General features: G+C 41.0%; 1 protein-coding gene across 1 annotated transcript in view; it reads right to left on the reverse strand.

The window, feature by feature from the left end:
- LOC113501151 (neuroligin-1-like) overlaps positions 1-15,784 on the reverse strand; it is an 82,807-nt gene that overhangs the window by 3,337 nt on the left and 63,686 nt on the right. Inside the window, exons 3-13 of the mRNA XM_026882190.1 lie at positions 14,263-14,389; positions 11,910-12,102; positions 11,527-11,645; positions 11,262-11,414; positions 10,850-11,047; positions 9,630-9,765; positions 9,020-9,277; positions 8,680-8,941; positions 7,492-7,735; positions 6,122-6,259; positions 1,508-1,706 (exon numbers count right to left, since the gene is read on the reverse strand). Of these exons, the coding sequence (XP_026737991.1) occupies positions 1,508-1,706; positions 6,122-6,259; positions 7,492-7,735; positions 8,680-8,941; positions 9,020-9,277; positions 9,630-9,765; positions 10,850-11,047; positions 11,262-11,414; positions 11,527-11,645; positions 11,910-12,102; positions 14,263-14,368 (2,006 nt within the window). The 5' untranslated portion in view covers positions 14,369-14,389. The remainder of the gene's footprint in view (positions 1-1,507; positions 1,707-6,121; positions 6,260-7,491; positions 7,736-8,679; positions 8,942-9,019; positions 9,278-9,629; positions 9,766-10,849; positions 11,048-11,261; positions 11,415-11,526; positions 11,646-11,909; positions 12,103-14,262; positions 14,390-15,784) is intronic.

Here is a 15,784-nt window from a genome sequence, read left to right on the forward strand (position 1 = left end):
TATACCATCACTTGAATTTACCATTACGTTAATGTTGAGTTAAGATACTTCAGAAATATAATTATTATTTGTTTTTTCCGCAAAAAAGGAAGCTAAAATATTGATAATTCGAAATTATCCTTAAGGATCTCAAGGGTGATGCATAAATTTGGTTACATCACCCTCAATGTCAACTTGGCCACAAAAATATGAATATCTTGCCGCATCTGTTTGAAATATTACTATCATTATTTCCGGAGCGACACCAAGTCCAGTTAATTCAGTCCGAAGTTCGGCGCCATCCATTACCATTATCAGCAGTATCCAGTAGTCTGGGGGAAAAAACGCTCCCCTTGAGAAATGGGTCGGCATTAAGACGTTATGTGCGAGACAAAAGGGACAGAACTCAGGAAGGTAAACAGGTAAGTAAACACATTAGCAAGATTACCAGTCCCGCTACAAACGCTCCGATCAATCTTGTTTAGAGTCTGCTCGAGAAGGTTCAGGTGTCACGCCGGCTTCCGGCTGCCGCCATCGGCTCGCCAATTTACATGTTATGAAAATTTAACAACATCGAGAAACACTTTGTGTATTTTTATCGTTATCCTGTTCGGTTTTGTTGCGCTCTGTTTATCAAATTGAGTGGAGCTTATCGACAACGTTACAGGTGATAAACAGTGTTCATGTATATAAGGAAATGTGGTTTTATGATGTTGATTTTTGATACATTTTACAAAAAAAGAGGTCGTCTATACTTGTACTGTTTTTAAAATAGTATTTTCGAAGTAAATCAAATCATTTTGCAAAATATGCAATTTTATGTACAGAACACTAATAAGTTCGGACAGTAGGGCAAACTTTTGAAAAACATCCGATGGAAATGGCCACTGTTTCCCAACTAACTTCTGCGTTGGTAAAACATGTACACGAAAAGCAAAACGTCTCTGAGAAACTTTTGGAAGTTTGAGTGTTGTTTGAAGTTTGGAGACTAAAAAACTCATGAGAGTAGAACTAGGGAAGAGGGCTTTAGTGATGGATCAACATCTTAATGACAGCGAGCACTCAAGCATCGACACTATCGCGCTGAGGAAGGACATTTGTGTGAATGTGGCCGTGGGGAGCGGCGCTGGTGTCGTGTCGCTCCCTCTGGGATCAACGCTCACGAATTCCTTTTTTCGTCACTTATTTATCTTATTATGGCAAACGTCGTTACGTACGTTTTTTTGTGCAGCTTTTAGAATTCCCTCAATGTCGTTGCTTTCATTTTTTCCATAAAAGCTTCACAGGAATACTGAATGTTGTCCCCTAATTGGACGCGAATTTTGCGTTCTGTTGCCATTATACCATTATGGCGATGCCCTGCGGCGTGCCGAGCTCAACTTGTTTCTAGCTTCAGAAATATCAGTAATTTTTCGATACAAGCTGCATTCATGATAGTTAAACTCGAAACTGGCTTTTATTCTTCAAATAAATACATGAAAAAATCAATATTAAAGCCATGATTTGATGGAGTGGTTTGTTTCCTTACCTATAGTACTGCGAGTCCAGGTTTGTGAGCGAGTCCTCCTTGGGCGAGGGCTGCGGCGCCGGCAGCGCGGAGAGCGCAGGGCGCGGGGAGGGGGAGGGCTCGCACTCCTCTGCCTCCGCTGCCTCCTCTTCCGCTTCCGTGCTGTCCTCTTCATCATCCAGTGACGCTGTCGTTGTGTAGAGCTCAGGAAATATTTCACCTGGTGGTAACAAACACTTTCACTAAAATTTTACCAAAAGAAACAGTTTCACCTCGCAATTATCATAATTGTGCGTTTTTTTGAATGTTAAAGTACCTACATAAAATTATTTTTTGAAGTCACAGTTCGCTACTAAATAAAGCTAATTAGCCAGTTCACAAACATTTTAAATAAGGTTAAATAATGAAATTATATGTGACAGTTTGAGAGCTGCGCCTCAGAAATTTAGATTCAATAAATATAGCATTAATTAAGCAAAGTACTCTTAGCGCTCAAACTTCGCGAGGAATTTTAATAAGCTCATATTGCTCAATAAGCCTTTAGACTCACTTCTGTTTCAAGAATGTTTCTCTGAACATTTTTGTTTTGGATTCCAAAATTGGGCTAGCTTTATTAAGTTTTAAGATTTACAGACTCTATCAATTATTTAAATTGAATTTAAGATGGGTGTTAAGTTTCTCTTGAGATTATCAAACGAATAACAGATATCAATATAATGTGTGTAACAATGGCTGCACACGAGACAATAGCTAATAGACGTGACAGACATCTACCCACATCGGTTGGATCTATTGAATGGGTTCTCAGTACAGTGCACGCGCTCAATGGCAGAGTAAACACCTCGGCTATACTACCCTCGGAAGATATCTCCGCAAGAAAGCGATCTGAAGTTATCAAAGGCTGGTAATGAATGGTCGCGGACACAAAGCCCAGGGCCGGGCTCGGGCGGCACAACTTGCGCCTACCCCACAAAGAGCGATTATTGACGCCGCTCGCCATTGTGCCGCCCAGCTACGAAGGAAGGTGTTGCCTAGGTAACAGTTTAGATTTCACTACTTTATGAGACTAAACTAACTGTTAACTGGCACTTAGCTGTTGTAGATAGTAGAATTCAGTTTCAGAGTGTTTCAATCTCGATTTAGTCGGTGAAAGGGAATGTAATACATTAAAAATTAAAAATACCCAATTATATTAAGAAAGCTGTTGCGGCCGTGGCTCGCGAGTCGAACTGCTTGATGCTTGGTGTTATTAACTTAATAATTTTCATAACATATTATTATTGTTTATCAAGAAAACATCGTTTTACAAGCTTCCGATTATGTCATTATATTTATTTATTTAATAAAAGACTTCCTTTAATTTGGTTTCGTTTTATTCGCCGCGACATCGTCGGAAAGCACCGGAAACAATTGTTATCACACTTCCAATGACTTAATTAATGTTTTATCAGTAAACTCGTGAAGCAGGTGTAATGGTTGTTCAACAGTTGTTTGCTGTTGTTCCTCTTTTTGATCTACGTTTAATTATTTCCTTCTCCAAAATAATTATTGACACTTACTCTTCGGGAAATCTTTTTCATTTCACCAATTATAAGTGTTTGCTGTCGAAACATTTTATGTTCATACTTCAGTAAGCTTTTCTATCGTATTTTATAAAAGTATTTTTTTTTAATAAAAATAACTTAATAACTTTATGTATTTCTTTCGCTGAATTCAATTTCCATTATCACTGTTTCTCTCGTTTCTTGTGATACTGTTCCCCCGCACAATGCATTTCTTCAATTTTATTTTCTTTTTATTATCCTTTCTACTCGTTCTTTGTATTTAAATAATGTTTGCATGAAACTAATTAATTATACTGCGTCTCTAAGTGACGTGGCTCGTTACAGTTTCTTATTCCATTACTATGAAATGAAATGTTTTTTTTTTCTATTTGCTGAGTTGCTACGCTTGCTGCTTAGTTATTATAACTTTTAATTGGACTGCTTTAACTAGAACGTGTGGTTTACCTAACCTAGTTAACTTTATTTAAACAGCGGTGCTTGTGTTGATGAATTTTAAAGGTCATTATCATAAATCATGGAAGCTCACGCTTAGAAATAACAAATAACAAAGAGACCGCAAAAAGTCTGACGGAGCCTTTGATGATGGTTAAGTTAAAGGGTGTTTTTGAATTTCACTTTAATTTCTTTAAAAAAAATCTAAAACAAAACACAAAGACGTTTATGTGTTGATAATAAAAAAATCACAACAGCTGAAAGCACAAAAGCTGAAGCGAAGTACATACAACAGCGACGTTTTAATGTTTTACATGAATAAGTTAAGAATACTAAAATCATTCGATTCGATCCAAAAACGTCTAAATGGCTTTCAAACTTAAAAAACACCCTGAAATCGGTAAAGCAAAATTGCAGCCTACGTTTACGTATTTCCACACAATAGTGGACGATCTCGGACGCGGCGGTAATTTGCGAGCGATTGCTTCAAAACAAAAGGTGATCGCTGGCGAGCCGCAATTACGGCGGTGAGCGGGCGGCGCGCGGGCGGCGCGCGGGCGGCGCGCGGGCGGCGCGCGGGCGGCGCGCGGGCGGTGAGCGGGCGGTGAGCGGGCGGTGAGCGGGCCGCAATACCCGCTCTATTAGCCCAGGCAGGCCCGGACACCACGCACCGCGGAAATTGTACTGAACAAAAATGTTAGCCATTGTGCGCTAATGATGGAGCATTACTTATAGCAATCGTCTTACATCCACAACAACAGCGGCAGCCTGAGATTTAATTTCTTAAGAAAGCAAAAGATTTTTGCATTAAGAACATTATTACGTCAGCGCAATTTCGACACTATTTTAGCTGTAAGTCAAATGGAGTAAAAACTAACATATTTATAGTACGGGCTTGTAGATGCGAGCTCATAAAATTGCGGAAATTCTGATGCCTTCTAGTAAAAACCCAAAAAATCCATAAATAGAGTTGTATAGGTATGATATGGTTGTACCAGTCATAAAGTTATACCGTACACAACGACGGCACATAAAAACTGTTTGAAAGACATAATATCTACGAAATGTGCGTGTTAAGATATCTCAGAGTAAACGTAAATAGGGCCCACACATGGGCTCATATAAAAATCTCTCAAGCCAAAGTGGTCGTAAATATCATTCAGAAAACAATTTGGGGCACGCTAACATTCAAGAGTACATCTCACACGCAACAATATACGGATCTCGTGATTGTATGCGTGTGAGCGCCGAGTGCGGGCGCGGGTCGCGGGCAGGCTCGCGGGCAGGCGGCAGGCAGTGAACTTGCCCGTGACAAAGGGCGCGCATTGTTCGCCGCCAGACCGCGCCATTCTTCCCATACCGCTCATTATGGAGGTATTCCAGCCATTCGCGGGACAATTAATAACAGCTCCGGCCTCCCGAAACAGTCCCTGATCGATTTATTTTCACTCCTGACACCTTTTGCCATTAATCACTTCGCCGCCCAATATTTTGGCGACAATTTTTATTTTATATAAAGTCTAGATTGGGGACCTCATCCAGCTAATGGTTCCTTCGGCTAAGCATCGATTATACTGATTAACTTTGGCAGAATGTGATACAAAAAAGACAGCGTGCCTCGCAGATAGTTGCGTGTGTCTCCACACTCGCTCCGCCAGACTCGAGCATAATTTCTCTTTGAGTTCGAGTCAGTTATTTAGTATTCAAAGCGTGCGGAGCTCCAAACTTGAATCCTTTCAGTGACGTATCCGTGCCAATTATTATAATCTCACGCGTGTTATTAAGTTCGGCTCGTCGTGGATGCCGCTCACGTGCGCTAGTGTTGCTGCGTTATAATGGCGCGAGGGGAAGCGGTTAATGAGGGCGTTCCGTTTACGCGCCGCGCCAGGAAATGGCACTAATGGCCCTGGATAATAAGGCATGCTCAATTTAAGCAGCGGTAGACGTTACCAATTTGCTTTCCATTAAAGCTGCGCCCACGTTGGACGGTGATTGGCCAAATTTAGCTATTCACTACGAATTAGAGAGAGATTTAAGTCAGCCAACGTTTGCCGCAAATTTGTAAAGCGTAGTAATATTAATTAAATTTTGTAACGTTCCGTTCAAAACTTGTCATTTAATAATTGTTTGAAAATTAATATCAGCAACAAAATCATTCGACAAATTTAAACCGATTTTAGTTAACAGTTTTCCGGACATGATTTATTCATAATAATATCGGTTTAGTTCACTATACCCAACATAACCTAGTTTACGTAACGCGGTCCACGACATGTATTTCCAACGACAAGCCGGTGCGAGTATGACAAGACACAGTGAACACAGAGCTGGAACTGAATAGGTAATAAGGATAATGGGAGGTCCGTGAGTTCAAGCCCCGCCCGTTACATTTGCATTTCACATATTTTTACGCTAACATATTGTCCGATTTACTTCCTCTTGACATATGACACATGACTTCTCTGACCATAGCAGTGAAATGCAAATTTATCCAAGAAGATTAACTACTGTTGACCTGAAAAAATAAAGGAAAAATACAGAGTAGAAGAGGGATTTGGAGTAGGGAATGAGGAGATTTATTTATCTTACATTTAAACCTGTGTACCTGTTAAGTTTGTTAATCGTCATCTGTACTGACCTGCAAACATGTCAGGGTGTATGGACCTGAACTGGTGGTGGCGCGGCGCGGCTCCCGGCCGGTGCAGCTGCGGGATCAGGTGGAGCCACAGCGCCATCTTGTGGCCGCGGTAGTGACTCTTCACGCGGAGCTTACTCCCTGCCAGGGTGATAGACGACATTAATAATCCGACAAAAAACCTACGCGTGATATTTGCATAACAAAGTTTTCATGTTATATAAATAATCATAAGATCAAACGTATTCGTGTGCCGAAAGTGAAACCATTTGCAAGCGATAAGAGAGCGAAAGCGCCATGCTAGCCTTATCCTACGTCCCGTTTATATTCACTTAGATCAAGTAACAAGAGTTATTTATATTACTCTTTGAGACAAGATATTTTCTTATTTCTTTTGCATACGTAACACAATATAAATGCTGCGCATAACTAGTCGTAACAATGTGAATACTAAAACTTTAGACGGCGGAGTTCTGTGAAAGTATTTCGTGTACTTCTCGCTAAGTTCTAAGCATTTTCAGCAGTTACTAAATTATTCAAGTTTCTTTCTATGTATATTATCTCCGAATCGTTTAAGAAGGACATCAAACTTGTGAATGTTCTATTCAGATAACAGATCTTCTAAACAAAGTGGTTTAAGAGCATTTTATTTGTTTGTGTTTCTTTTTCAGATTCCTCCGACACATGTTATGAATAGTTTAGTACATCTATTCAATTTCTCCCATTCTGTAACCTTTCCGAGACGTATTTCACAAATAATAGAAAAACCTCTTGACAAAGAGTGAGCCTCTCGTAAAAACATTTTATTTAATAACATACAAGAATGCTGAAACAATCCTCACGTCACAACCAAAACAACCGCACGGAGCGAAAGGATTAAAAAAAGTTGTAAACCCTCTCTGTAAGGAGCGGGCGGAGGAAAACACGCACATTCGTTGCCGGAGCTGATCGTAAAAATAACGAGTTTCGACACAATACGGCCGGCGAAACTTTGAATAGGGCTTTATCTGATTAACTTTGTCCCGTGCGAGATTTTACTTTCAGATCAATTTGGATGAAAAATTCCTCTGTTATTCTGCCCTGACTTGTTATGCCCACATGAGTTTGGGACTCATTTGATAAATTTGATTCACCTCTACGGCAAAGCTGTGTTTTCGTATGATAAACGGGTTCTACTCTCATATTTTTGTTATTTCGTAATTAAAATGTGTGAGGTGTGAAATCTGATTAATTTCGAAAACAATTTGCGCATCTGAACAAGTAAATAAACAATATTTGCTTTAAATAAACGACAAATCTCGATGACGCTTTATTGTTGTTACAGCTGTAAGTGGGAGGGGTCTCATAGTGTGTTCCGGTCACATAATCCTTACCTATACTTAGATACTGCTGTGTGTTCATCTCGTATCGCGGCCAGCTGGCGGCGCCGTCGTGCTGGCGCTCGTCGGCGCGCGGCGTGGGGTCGCCGGTCTTGGCGAAGGCGGCCAGCAGCGACACCGCCGTCTCGGCCACCGCCACGTCGCTGCGCGAGTAGTTCCGCGGCGAGTACTGCATGCCACCCACCAGCGGCAGACCCAGGAAGTACGGCAGAGTCTCGCTCGACACGCTGCCCAGTCGCTGGTACACAAACATCGACTCTTGTTAAGCCATTTCTGGATATTCTCTCCTATTTCTACCGTTTTTATTCATAATTAATGCCAACCAAGTCACTGACTAAACCTTGTACGTAATTATCATCACCCACGACAATTAATTGACCTTTGTGTAGACTCCACACAAAGTATGAACGACCAAGTTATTCATTTTACAAAGACTTTAGTCTTTGAATATTATCATAAAACAATTTGCCGAATTCATCGGGGGAAGTTTTGACAAATTTCTAAGTCATGTAGATTGCGATAAAATTAATGACCTCACGCCTCCCTCATTCATGCCACAGTTTATACACGGTATAATTAATATAATGCCGCGGGTTGATTATGTTTTTGTCACCTACACGTATATTATGACTTACAATTAAAATAATCTACGAAATATTTTATGATTACCATCTAGACGTTTAGATTGATGCTTTTCAGTCTTAGTCCACATAAATAAATCACACATTGACACATTCTCGAAGCTGGCAATCATGTGAAACTTGTGATATAATTCAACATAAGTAGTAAGTACAGTCTATTTATAGTTAAGTGAAAACCAATAAATCATATTCGGATTTCTCAACTTCACAAAATAATATAGAACCCCCACAAAATTCCAGGTCAATAAGTTCTGAAGTGATTCCGAGAATTAAGTCCACGTTACTTGATTGATTTTCTTTACACAAATCTAACTCACGTCTGGTAGCTGTTGAAAAGAAATCTTTCCAACAGAACATTTTACCTTTTTTAGGCAGTTTATTACATTATAGAACTTTTAAATATAAGAAATTGGAAAAAGTGGAGTCAACGACTATCGAGCAAAAAATGTATTTTCCAATCTAATTTGACGCGCGATAAGGCAATGTGGGCCAATTTACATTACATGCGAAAGTTTAAAAGAAGTTTTTTTCGATTTCTTACCTGAGGATAATCAGCGTCCTTGCTCTGATGGGCGAAGTGCGCGAAGTACGTGCGCGCCCCCCTCCGCGCGTGCAGCTGCGCCACCCGCAGCGCCGGCGCGGCCACGGCGGCGTCGCTCAGGGACTCCAGCGTGGCGTCGCGGATGTTGATGGGGTGCTGGATCGGCTTCTCCCAGTCCGTGTACTCGTTGCGAATGGCCGCGAAGATCTCGTTGCGATGGTATCGGTACACGTTGCGCACGTACGTGCGGAGGATGCGATTCCTGGTAGAAAAAGTAAGTAGACAGCCAAACATTTTAAGAAAAAATTGTAAATTGGAACTAGTTTTTTTTATAACTTACCTATGCTCTTCTTCAAATCCATGCCGTATGTCTTCTTCATTAAAAAACTGGTAGCTTTCAGTCGTAGCCACAACTACAGCAAGTGCGCAATCCAGGAATGCTTCGCTCGCGTGCAGCGCCCTAGTGGGGGCTTGGCCTTGGGAGGGCGCGTCACGGGAGACCGGTACTGACGGGGCCCAGCCCGCCAAGAAGCGGGCGCGGGGCGCTTCTACTGCCAGCAGGGCTGCCAGGGGACGGGCGCGAATACACTCCACGAACCTACGCACATACAAATATAATCATACCCCGATACAATAGCCTTTGAAGATTTTGAAAAGCTAAACCGACTTAATTTTAGCATTAAATAAAGCAGCTGTCAATAAGTACTTAAAAGCAACCAATTGAGTAATAAATGCCTTAGAATAATAAAACCATAAAAATTTACAACCTCGTTAAAATTTCCTACATTAAATGTATCCAATTGCTTTGAGTAGAACGATAAATAAAAAGACATTATTGTTGTCTTCAAGTTGTTTTATTTATTGTTTGTAATAATATTTAAAGGCTCGTTTTGTTTGATTGCCTTGGCGAAGGGAATGTTGAATTACAAAAGGCAGTGGTATGTTGTTACCAGTTTTCATCGTTGCTAGTCTCTGGCGTGCAGCGCAGGGCTTGCGCGGTGTGCTCCCGCGCGAGCGCCGCGTCCGGCACCAGCGCCGTGGGGCTGAGCGCTGAGCCGCTGAGCAGGAGGACGCGAGACACCAGACCTGATGGGAATAGAGACAGTTTTGATTTCTAGAATACCATTTGAATTTGAACTAAACCCTTCACTTCACAAAAACCCGAACACAAATTAAGCTATTTATTAATGAAAATATCTGAATATTTATAGTGGTTGTCACATACGTCGATCTTGAATACAACCGCCAGTAACGGTTACGTTTCTAGGTATACATGATGTAACCATAAAAGTATAAACTACATAAATAAAGCTTGTAAGTGAAACAAATTGACGTTACGCCAGTTCAACTGACAGTTTATTGTGACGTACTGAGACTTTTCTTCGCATTACGTAAATATATTTTCGGGAGTCTTCATTAGAGAGCGACTAAAAACCATGGAATTTGTATTTTGTTGACGGTAAGTTAAATTATTTTAATGTCAGGACGCAATAAAGTATCTACCTCTTTGAGTATAATTTAAACAAACATTGTTTTAAACATCGTACGTTACATAATGTTATGTTCAAGCTATCTGAGCGCTGTGGCCGCAGTACGGTACAGTAGTTCTTTTCTGGGAATAAACTTGTTGTTTCTTCCGTTATTTGTATCCAAGTAGCTGTCATACAAAATTCCGAACGTTCCGTGAAACACGACGGACAGACATTTTTAATGGTTCACTGCAGTTTTGTTGGAAAAGTATTTTCTGCTCTCCTGGACTAGACAGACAGTTTCATATTCCTAACGTAAATAATTAAGTATTATAAGAAGAACTATTCAAAATGGTTGCTCGTTATGAATTTTAAAGAACTTCATTAATAGTGGAACAAAAAATTATTAACTATAATCTAAATTGGAAATATGTTATTTTCTTTTCTTTATGTAGGTATATAACTTTATCTCTGACTACTCCATTTCCAGTACAGAAATCTTTTAACTCTCCTACTATCTCTAACCTTTCAATATCATTTCAATATTTTTTTTAAAGAGTCAGATCATCGTACTATTTTCGCCGGGATTGAATATTTTCTGTTGCTATTTAGGGGATGCATTGTTTTGGACCATCAATCGGGTTTTAGAGTCTAGTAAGTAGACCTGATATTTCGCCACAAGCCACCACGTCACTATATACCTTTACTGTCAGGCATCATGAGCATGGCGTTGACGAGCGCGGCGCCTGCGGCGTGGCCCGCCAGCGTGACGCGGCGCGGGTCCCCGCCGAACGCGGCCACGTTGCGGCGCACCCAGGCCAGCGCCGCTGCCACATCCAGCACGGCCGCGCCGCCCGCCGCCTGCACCGGGGCTGACCGCACGCCGGGGGTTAAATAACCTGGTTTTGTGGGAAATAAGATATTTTTTTGCTTTTACATACATTAAAAATTTTATTAATTGCGAAGAGGGGATTTACATGTTTTTTTTTCAAAATCTATATCTAGTAAGTAGTTTTAAAGAGGAAAGGAGTTAGATTTTAGTCAAAACCCAGATGGAACTAGAAACTTCGTGAGAAACACTTACTTAATTTAAAAAAATACACAAAAGTTTACCTAATAAACCTAGTCTATAGTTGATGGTGACGACGAGCAGGTGTGCTCGAGCCGCCAGCACGGCGCCGTCGAGTGCGTTCGCCGTGCCCCACGCGTGGGACGGCCCGCCGGCCCACACCACCACCGCGTACGGCGCTTCCACGCCGCGCGCACCTACGCACGAACACATACGAGGAAATGATAGCTTTATCTCCTAAGTAGCTAGAAAATTTTGCTTAGAGAAGTTGATGATGGAAGACAGAAGCTTACTATAGTAAGGACTCACCGCTACCGGGTACATAGATGTTGAGGTAGAGACAGTCTTCGCTCTGGTTGGCGAGCAGAGGGACCGTCGCCCTCAGCTCGTTGTACATGCCCAGGGGCATCTTCGTCAGGGCTGCACTCCTAAGATAAAAGAGGCTTGAGCTACTTTCAACGTAGGCTGCAATTTTCGCTTTTCTTGCTTTCGGGATTTTATCAGGTATGAATTATTGCAAAAAAACATTTTCTGTAAGGTGCTAGCAGGAGGAAGCTAAACGCTTCCAATTGCTTTTGGTCAGAAAATGGAAAACCTTTCGTCGTCTCATCTTTTAGTTTACCGAATTTTTATTTTTAACATCAACCCTAGGCTGAAAAAAATCAAGGTAATGAAAACATGAAAGTCCATACTTGTTGGATATGTCGGGGTAGCGCTGCGGGCAGACGGGCGCGAAGGCGTCTGCGAGGCGCGTGCCCGGCCAGTCGCGCGCGGGCGGCGGCGGCGCCAGGCGGGCCGGGGCGCCGGCGTACGGCACGCCCAGGAACACCTCCACCGGCTCCAGCCGCCGCGACGCCGGCTCTACTATGATGCCGCGGATTGCACCTAACAGACCAACACATGTGTTGAGGTCATACCATTGATAACCGCGATGAAGTAACATAATCTCTCAAACCTTCTGTTTTTAAACTTTCCGAAGCTCTTTCGTCGCTATTTATGTAAGTCATATTAAATTTAGTGGCGGAAAACTGTAGTTATTATTATAGACAGACTTAACAGAGCATTTCCTTATTATCTGTTGTGACAAACTCCGTATTATTATGTTGTTTCTATTCACCCTTCGTTTTCCTCGAATACTATTCCCTCTGGCGGCCTCATATCGTCTTACACACAATGTATTCGACCACCATTGTTATCTACCACAACTGTTCGACCCTTATTAATATTAACTATCATCGAATATTCATGTAATACACATTGGCAATATCAAATTTTGACGTGAATCAAACGAATCAATTTATAATGAATCAAATTGGTAGCTATCATTATTCTTTGGCGATATCAAAGGTACATGAATATTTAATAAACGTCTAATTCTGCAAAATCGTAAATCAATTCATGAGGTGCTAATTTAATTTAATTATTTTCAAAATTTCATAATTCAATAATTTTCTTCTAGTTTCTGTAACATTGTATTTTAGACGTTCAAAGTTCAAAGTTAAATAACGATGTAAGTTTCTAGATTTTCAATTAGTTTTCCCGTGGAAAGACTCGCTCAGTTTCATATAAGCTATATGCATTAGTATCTGACTGTTTTTATTTTGAAACCTTCTTTCATCACAAAAATGGCATCAAAGAGTTTGTGAAAGTTTAACAAGAAATACATATAAATCAAAGAAAGGAAATCTTCGCTTTGTTTTAACAAGAAAACATAAACTGTGTCTAACCCCAACACAGTCAGTTTCATAAATTATTTTAATTTTCTTTGTGAAATGTAATTAATTAAAAAACTTTATACTTTAAACTTTTCAATTTTGCGAAACTCGAGTTGAATGAAAAGTTTCAGCTTTCAGAAGTTCGCGCCTTTTAATATCGCACTAGTTTCTTAAATATTGCCTTTCACAGCAGCCCTGCTGATCTTACGAACAAATTAGCTCTTGTATATGCTAATAATATATTTTCTTTACACGAAGAACATTCTGCGCAATAACTAATATTCCTTTTTGATCTAAAAGCATATCTCTTTTTTGTTCTCCACATATATTTATCACTTGGTATTTAACACGCTATAAGACAGCTTAAAGTTCTTAAGTATGAGGAGAGCATATTTAATTTAAGTGAAAATAAAAGCAAGCCCTAAATTATAAGTAACTCCATATATGTATGTGCCTGGCAACAAAATTTGGGAGCTTAACTATTGAATCAGTCGCTCGTCAATGCCAAATACTCAGCTAATATACTCGTACATACAGCAGAATCGGAACGACATAATAAATAAATTGGTTGGATCAGCCGCTCTGCGTATCGGAAAACCCGCCATTTATCCCATTTGCTGGCACGCCCTCAATCGGCTTCAAACAATAATTAATTTGAGCCCGCATTCCTGCGTCGCTGTGCAGGCCGAGCCGCGCGCTGAGCCTAGCGCGGCCCCGACCCCGCGCCCACGGCGTGATTGAATCGTCCCGGATTCATAGAATTAAACCCAGGACTCGTCGCGCTCAGGTACCGGCCGGAGTCCCCAACACAGACCTTGGATTACTTCACGTAGTAATCTGGTATTTGTACTGTTTACGCATAGTATTGTGATTTCGTAATACTCGTATTATATTGAGTTTCCTCGGAATGTTTGTTTTGTTACACGAATGAGATTAGATTTCTAACTTTATTACACAAGTACGAAGGTTGGAAATTACTGTAACAAGTTTTCTGATTGTTTCTTAGTTAAACCTTCGGCGTTGTCTCGTGGTTCCACGTCGCTCTCCTCGGAATTAAGATGCCAGTTCTGGTATCCAAACGACTTAAAGTCTTAATCATTGTATTATTAGATTATAGCCTGAGGTTTCAGATGAATTACTCCACAACATTGGGAGGCGTTTCCTAATCCATTAACATTATGTAATTATAGCGATGGATTAGATTACTGGTAGGATCAACTAATAATACTTTTGCGGTAATGAGATGAGAAAGTTTAAGTACATTTAGTTTAACTTGGACCATGTAAATATAGCATCAAGTTGATGTTAGACCAGTAGTGTGTGTACGTACCTGCGTGTGTGTGCACGATGCGCGAGCTGTACCGCGGGCCGGCGGCGGCCAGCGTCGCGAGCAGCAGCGCCGCGCACCAGCACCACGCCGTCTGCAAGCACTCCATGCGCCATCACGCGACAGTTGGCTGCCGACAAACATCAACACATTAATATCGCACTTATTGTTCAAGAAACATGGTCTAAAACTAAACAACATTACGATCTATGCTTCGCCATAAGGTTGACTGGTGCAGGCCTCAGGTATTTAGACCACCCTTGTAAATTTTTCATGACTTAAAAGATTATTTTTTTCTACACTTAATCTCTGACTTTGATATACTTAATTATGTTAGATCCGGAATATTGTTTAAAAAACATTTTCACAAATGCATACCCTGAAAACAAACTCGGAAATATTTGTACTTTTCTCGTAATTCCCAGAATATGAAGTATTTCAGTGTTCGGTAAAGTTGGGATGAAACAGCGATAAACATCACGGGTCGGTCGTAGTTCAGTCGGGCGTCGTATTGTTACTTAATTAAGTATAGATGTTGACATTCACGGCGAGCGCCGCCGAGGCTCGGGGGCTCGGACCAAACGTAACGGAAGTAATGTTGTGTAAGCCAGGAGGGCGGAGCGCGCGGCCAGTTAGCGGGGACTACGACTAGCTGTGCGTAGGATTGCTGCCGCTGCTAACAAGGGTATAAAGTAAAGAATGATTCTTCATTTTTCGTTTTGTGATTAAGTAAGTTGTTCTATATTTGTTTTTCCTTAACTTTGCCACAAACATTTCTTGCCGAAAAATCAACGAAATGTGAAAATAAAACAAGATCCTATTTAATCCGAAATTACATTTCTTGTTCAGCGAGATCCTGAAACATTTACCGACGTAACAAATCTGAAAATATCCGCAAACTTAGTTTAATCTTAAATATGAGACAAAGAACCGTTCAGAAACAGGAAAACGCAACGGAATGATCAGAAGTCGCGATCCACTCCCGCGTTGATTAACTTTTCTTTGTAGCGACACGAATGGAAATTCTAAAGGGGCTTACATCAAAAGCCGATCACACAATAAGGAAGTGAGGAAACAATCATCGAACACAAACAACAATAACGCGACGCACGCACGTCACAGCTCCAAGTTACCCAATTAATTTGGTTCCGTATCTCGGCGGGGCCAGCCCTCGTCCAACTCTTTAGGAACGTTCACGTCTGCAAATGGTTACTTCTTCACAAAAGTTAAGTTTGGGGAAAAAGTGGTTTAGTTTTTGCCGGCGGCGTGCGGGCGCTCGCAAGACAAATAGTCTCGTGACGTCACCACCAGACGAGCCTGAGTGGGCTCGAGCGGGTCGCCCACAATATGCTCCGCGTCGTGTTATGTGGAAGCTTTTAGTGAAACATTATACGTAGCATTGTTCGCGATCTTTGACTCCGCTTCGCACGCACGTGATTTAGAATTCGATTAGAAGAATCCTTAAGAAATCGTTTATGATATTTTCGTTCATACAATTTCCCAATGTAATGTATCGTAGGCAGGA

The sequence above is a fragment of the Trichoplusia ni genome, chromosome 15 (assembly GCF_003590095.1).
Source record: "Trichoplusia ni isolate ovarian cell line Hi5 chromosome 15, tn1, whole genome shotgun sequence".
Taxonomy (NCBI): domain Eukaryota; kingdom Metazoa; phylum Arthropoda; class Insecta; order Lepidoptera; family Noctuidae; genus Trichoplusia; species Trichoplusia ni.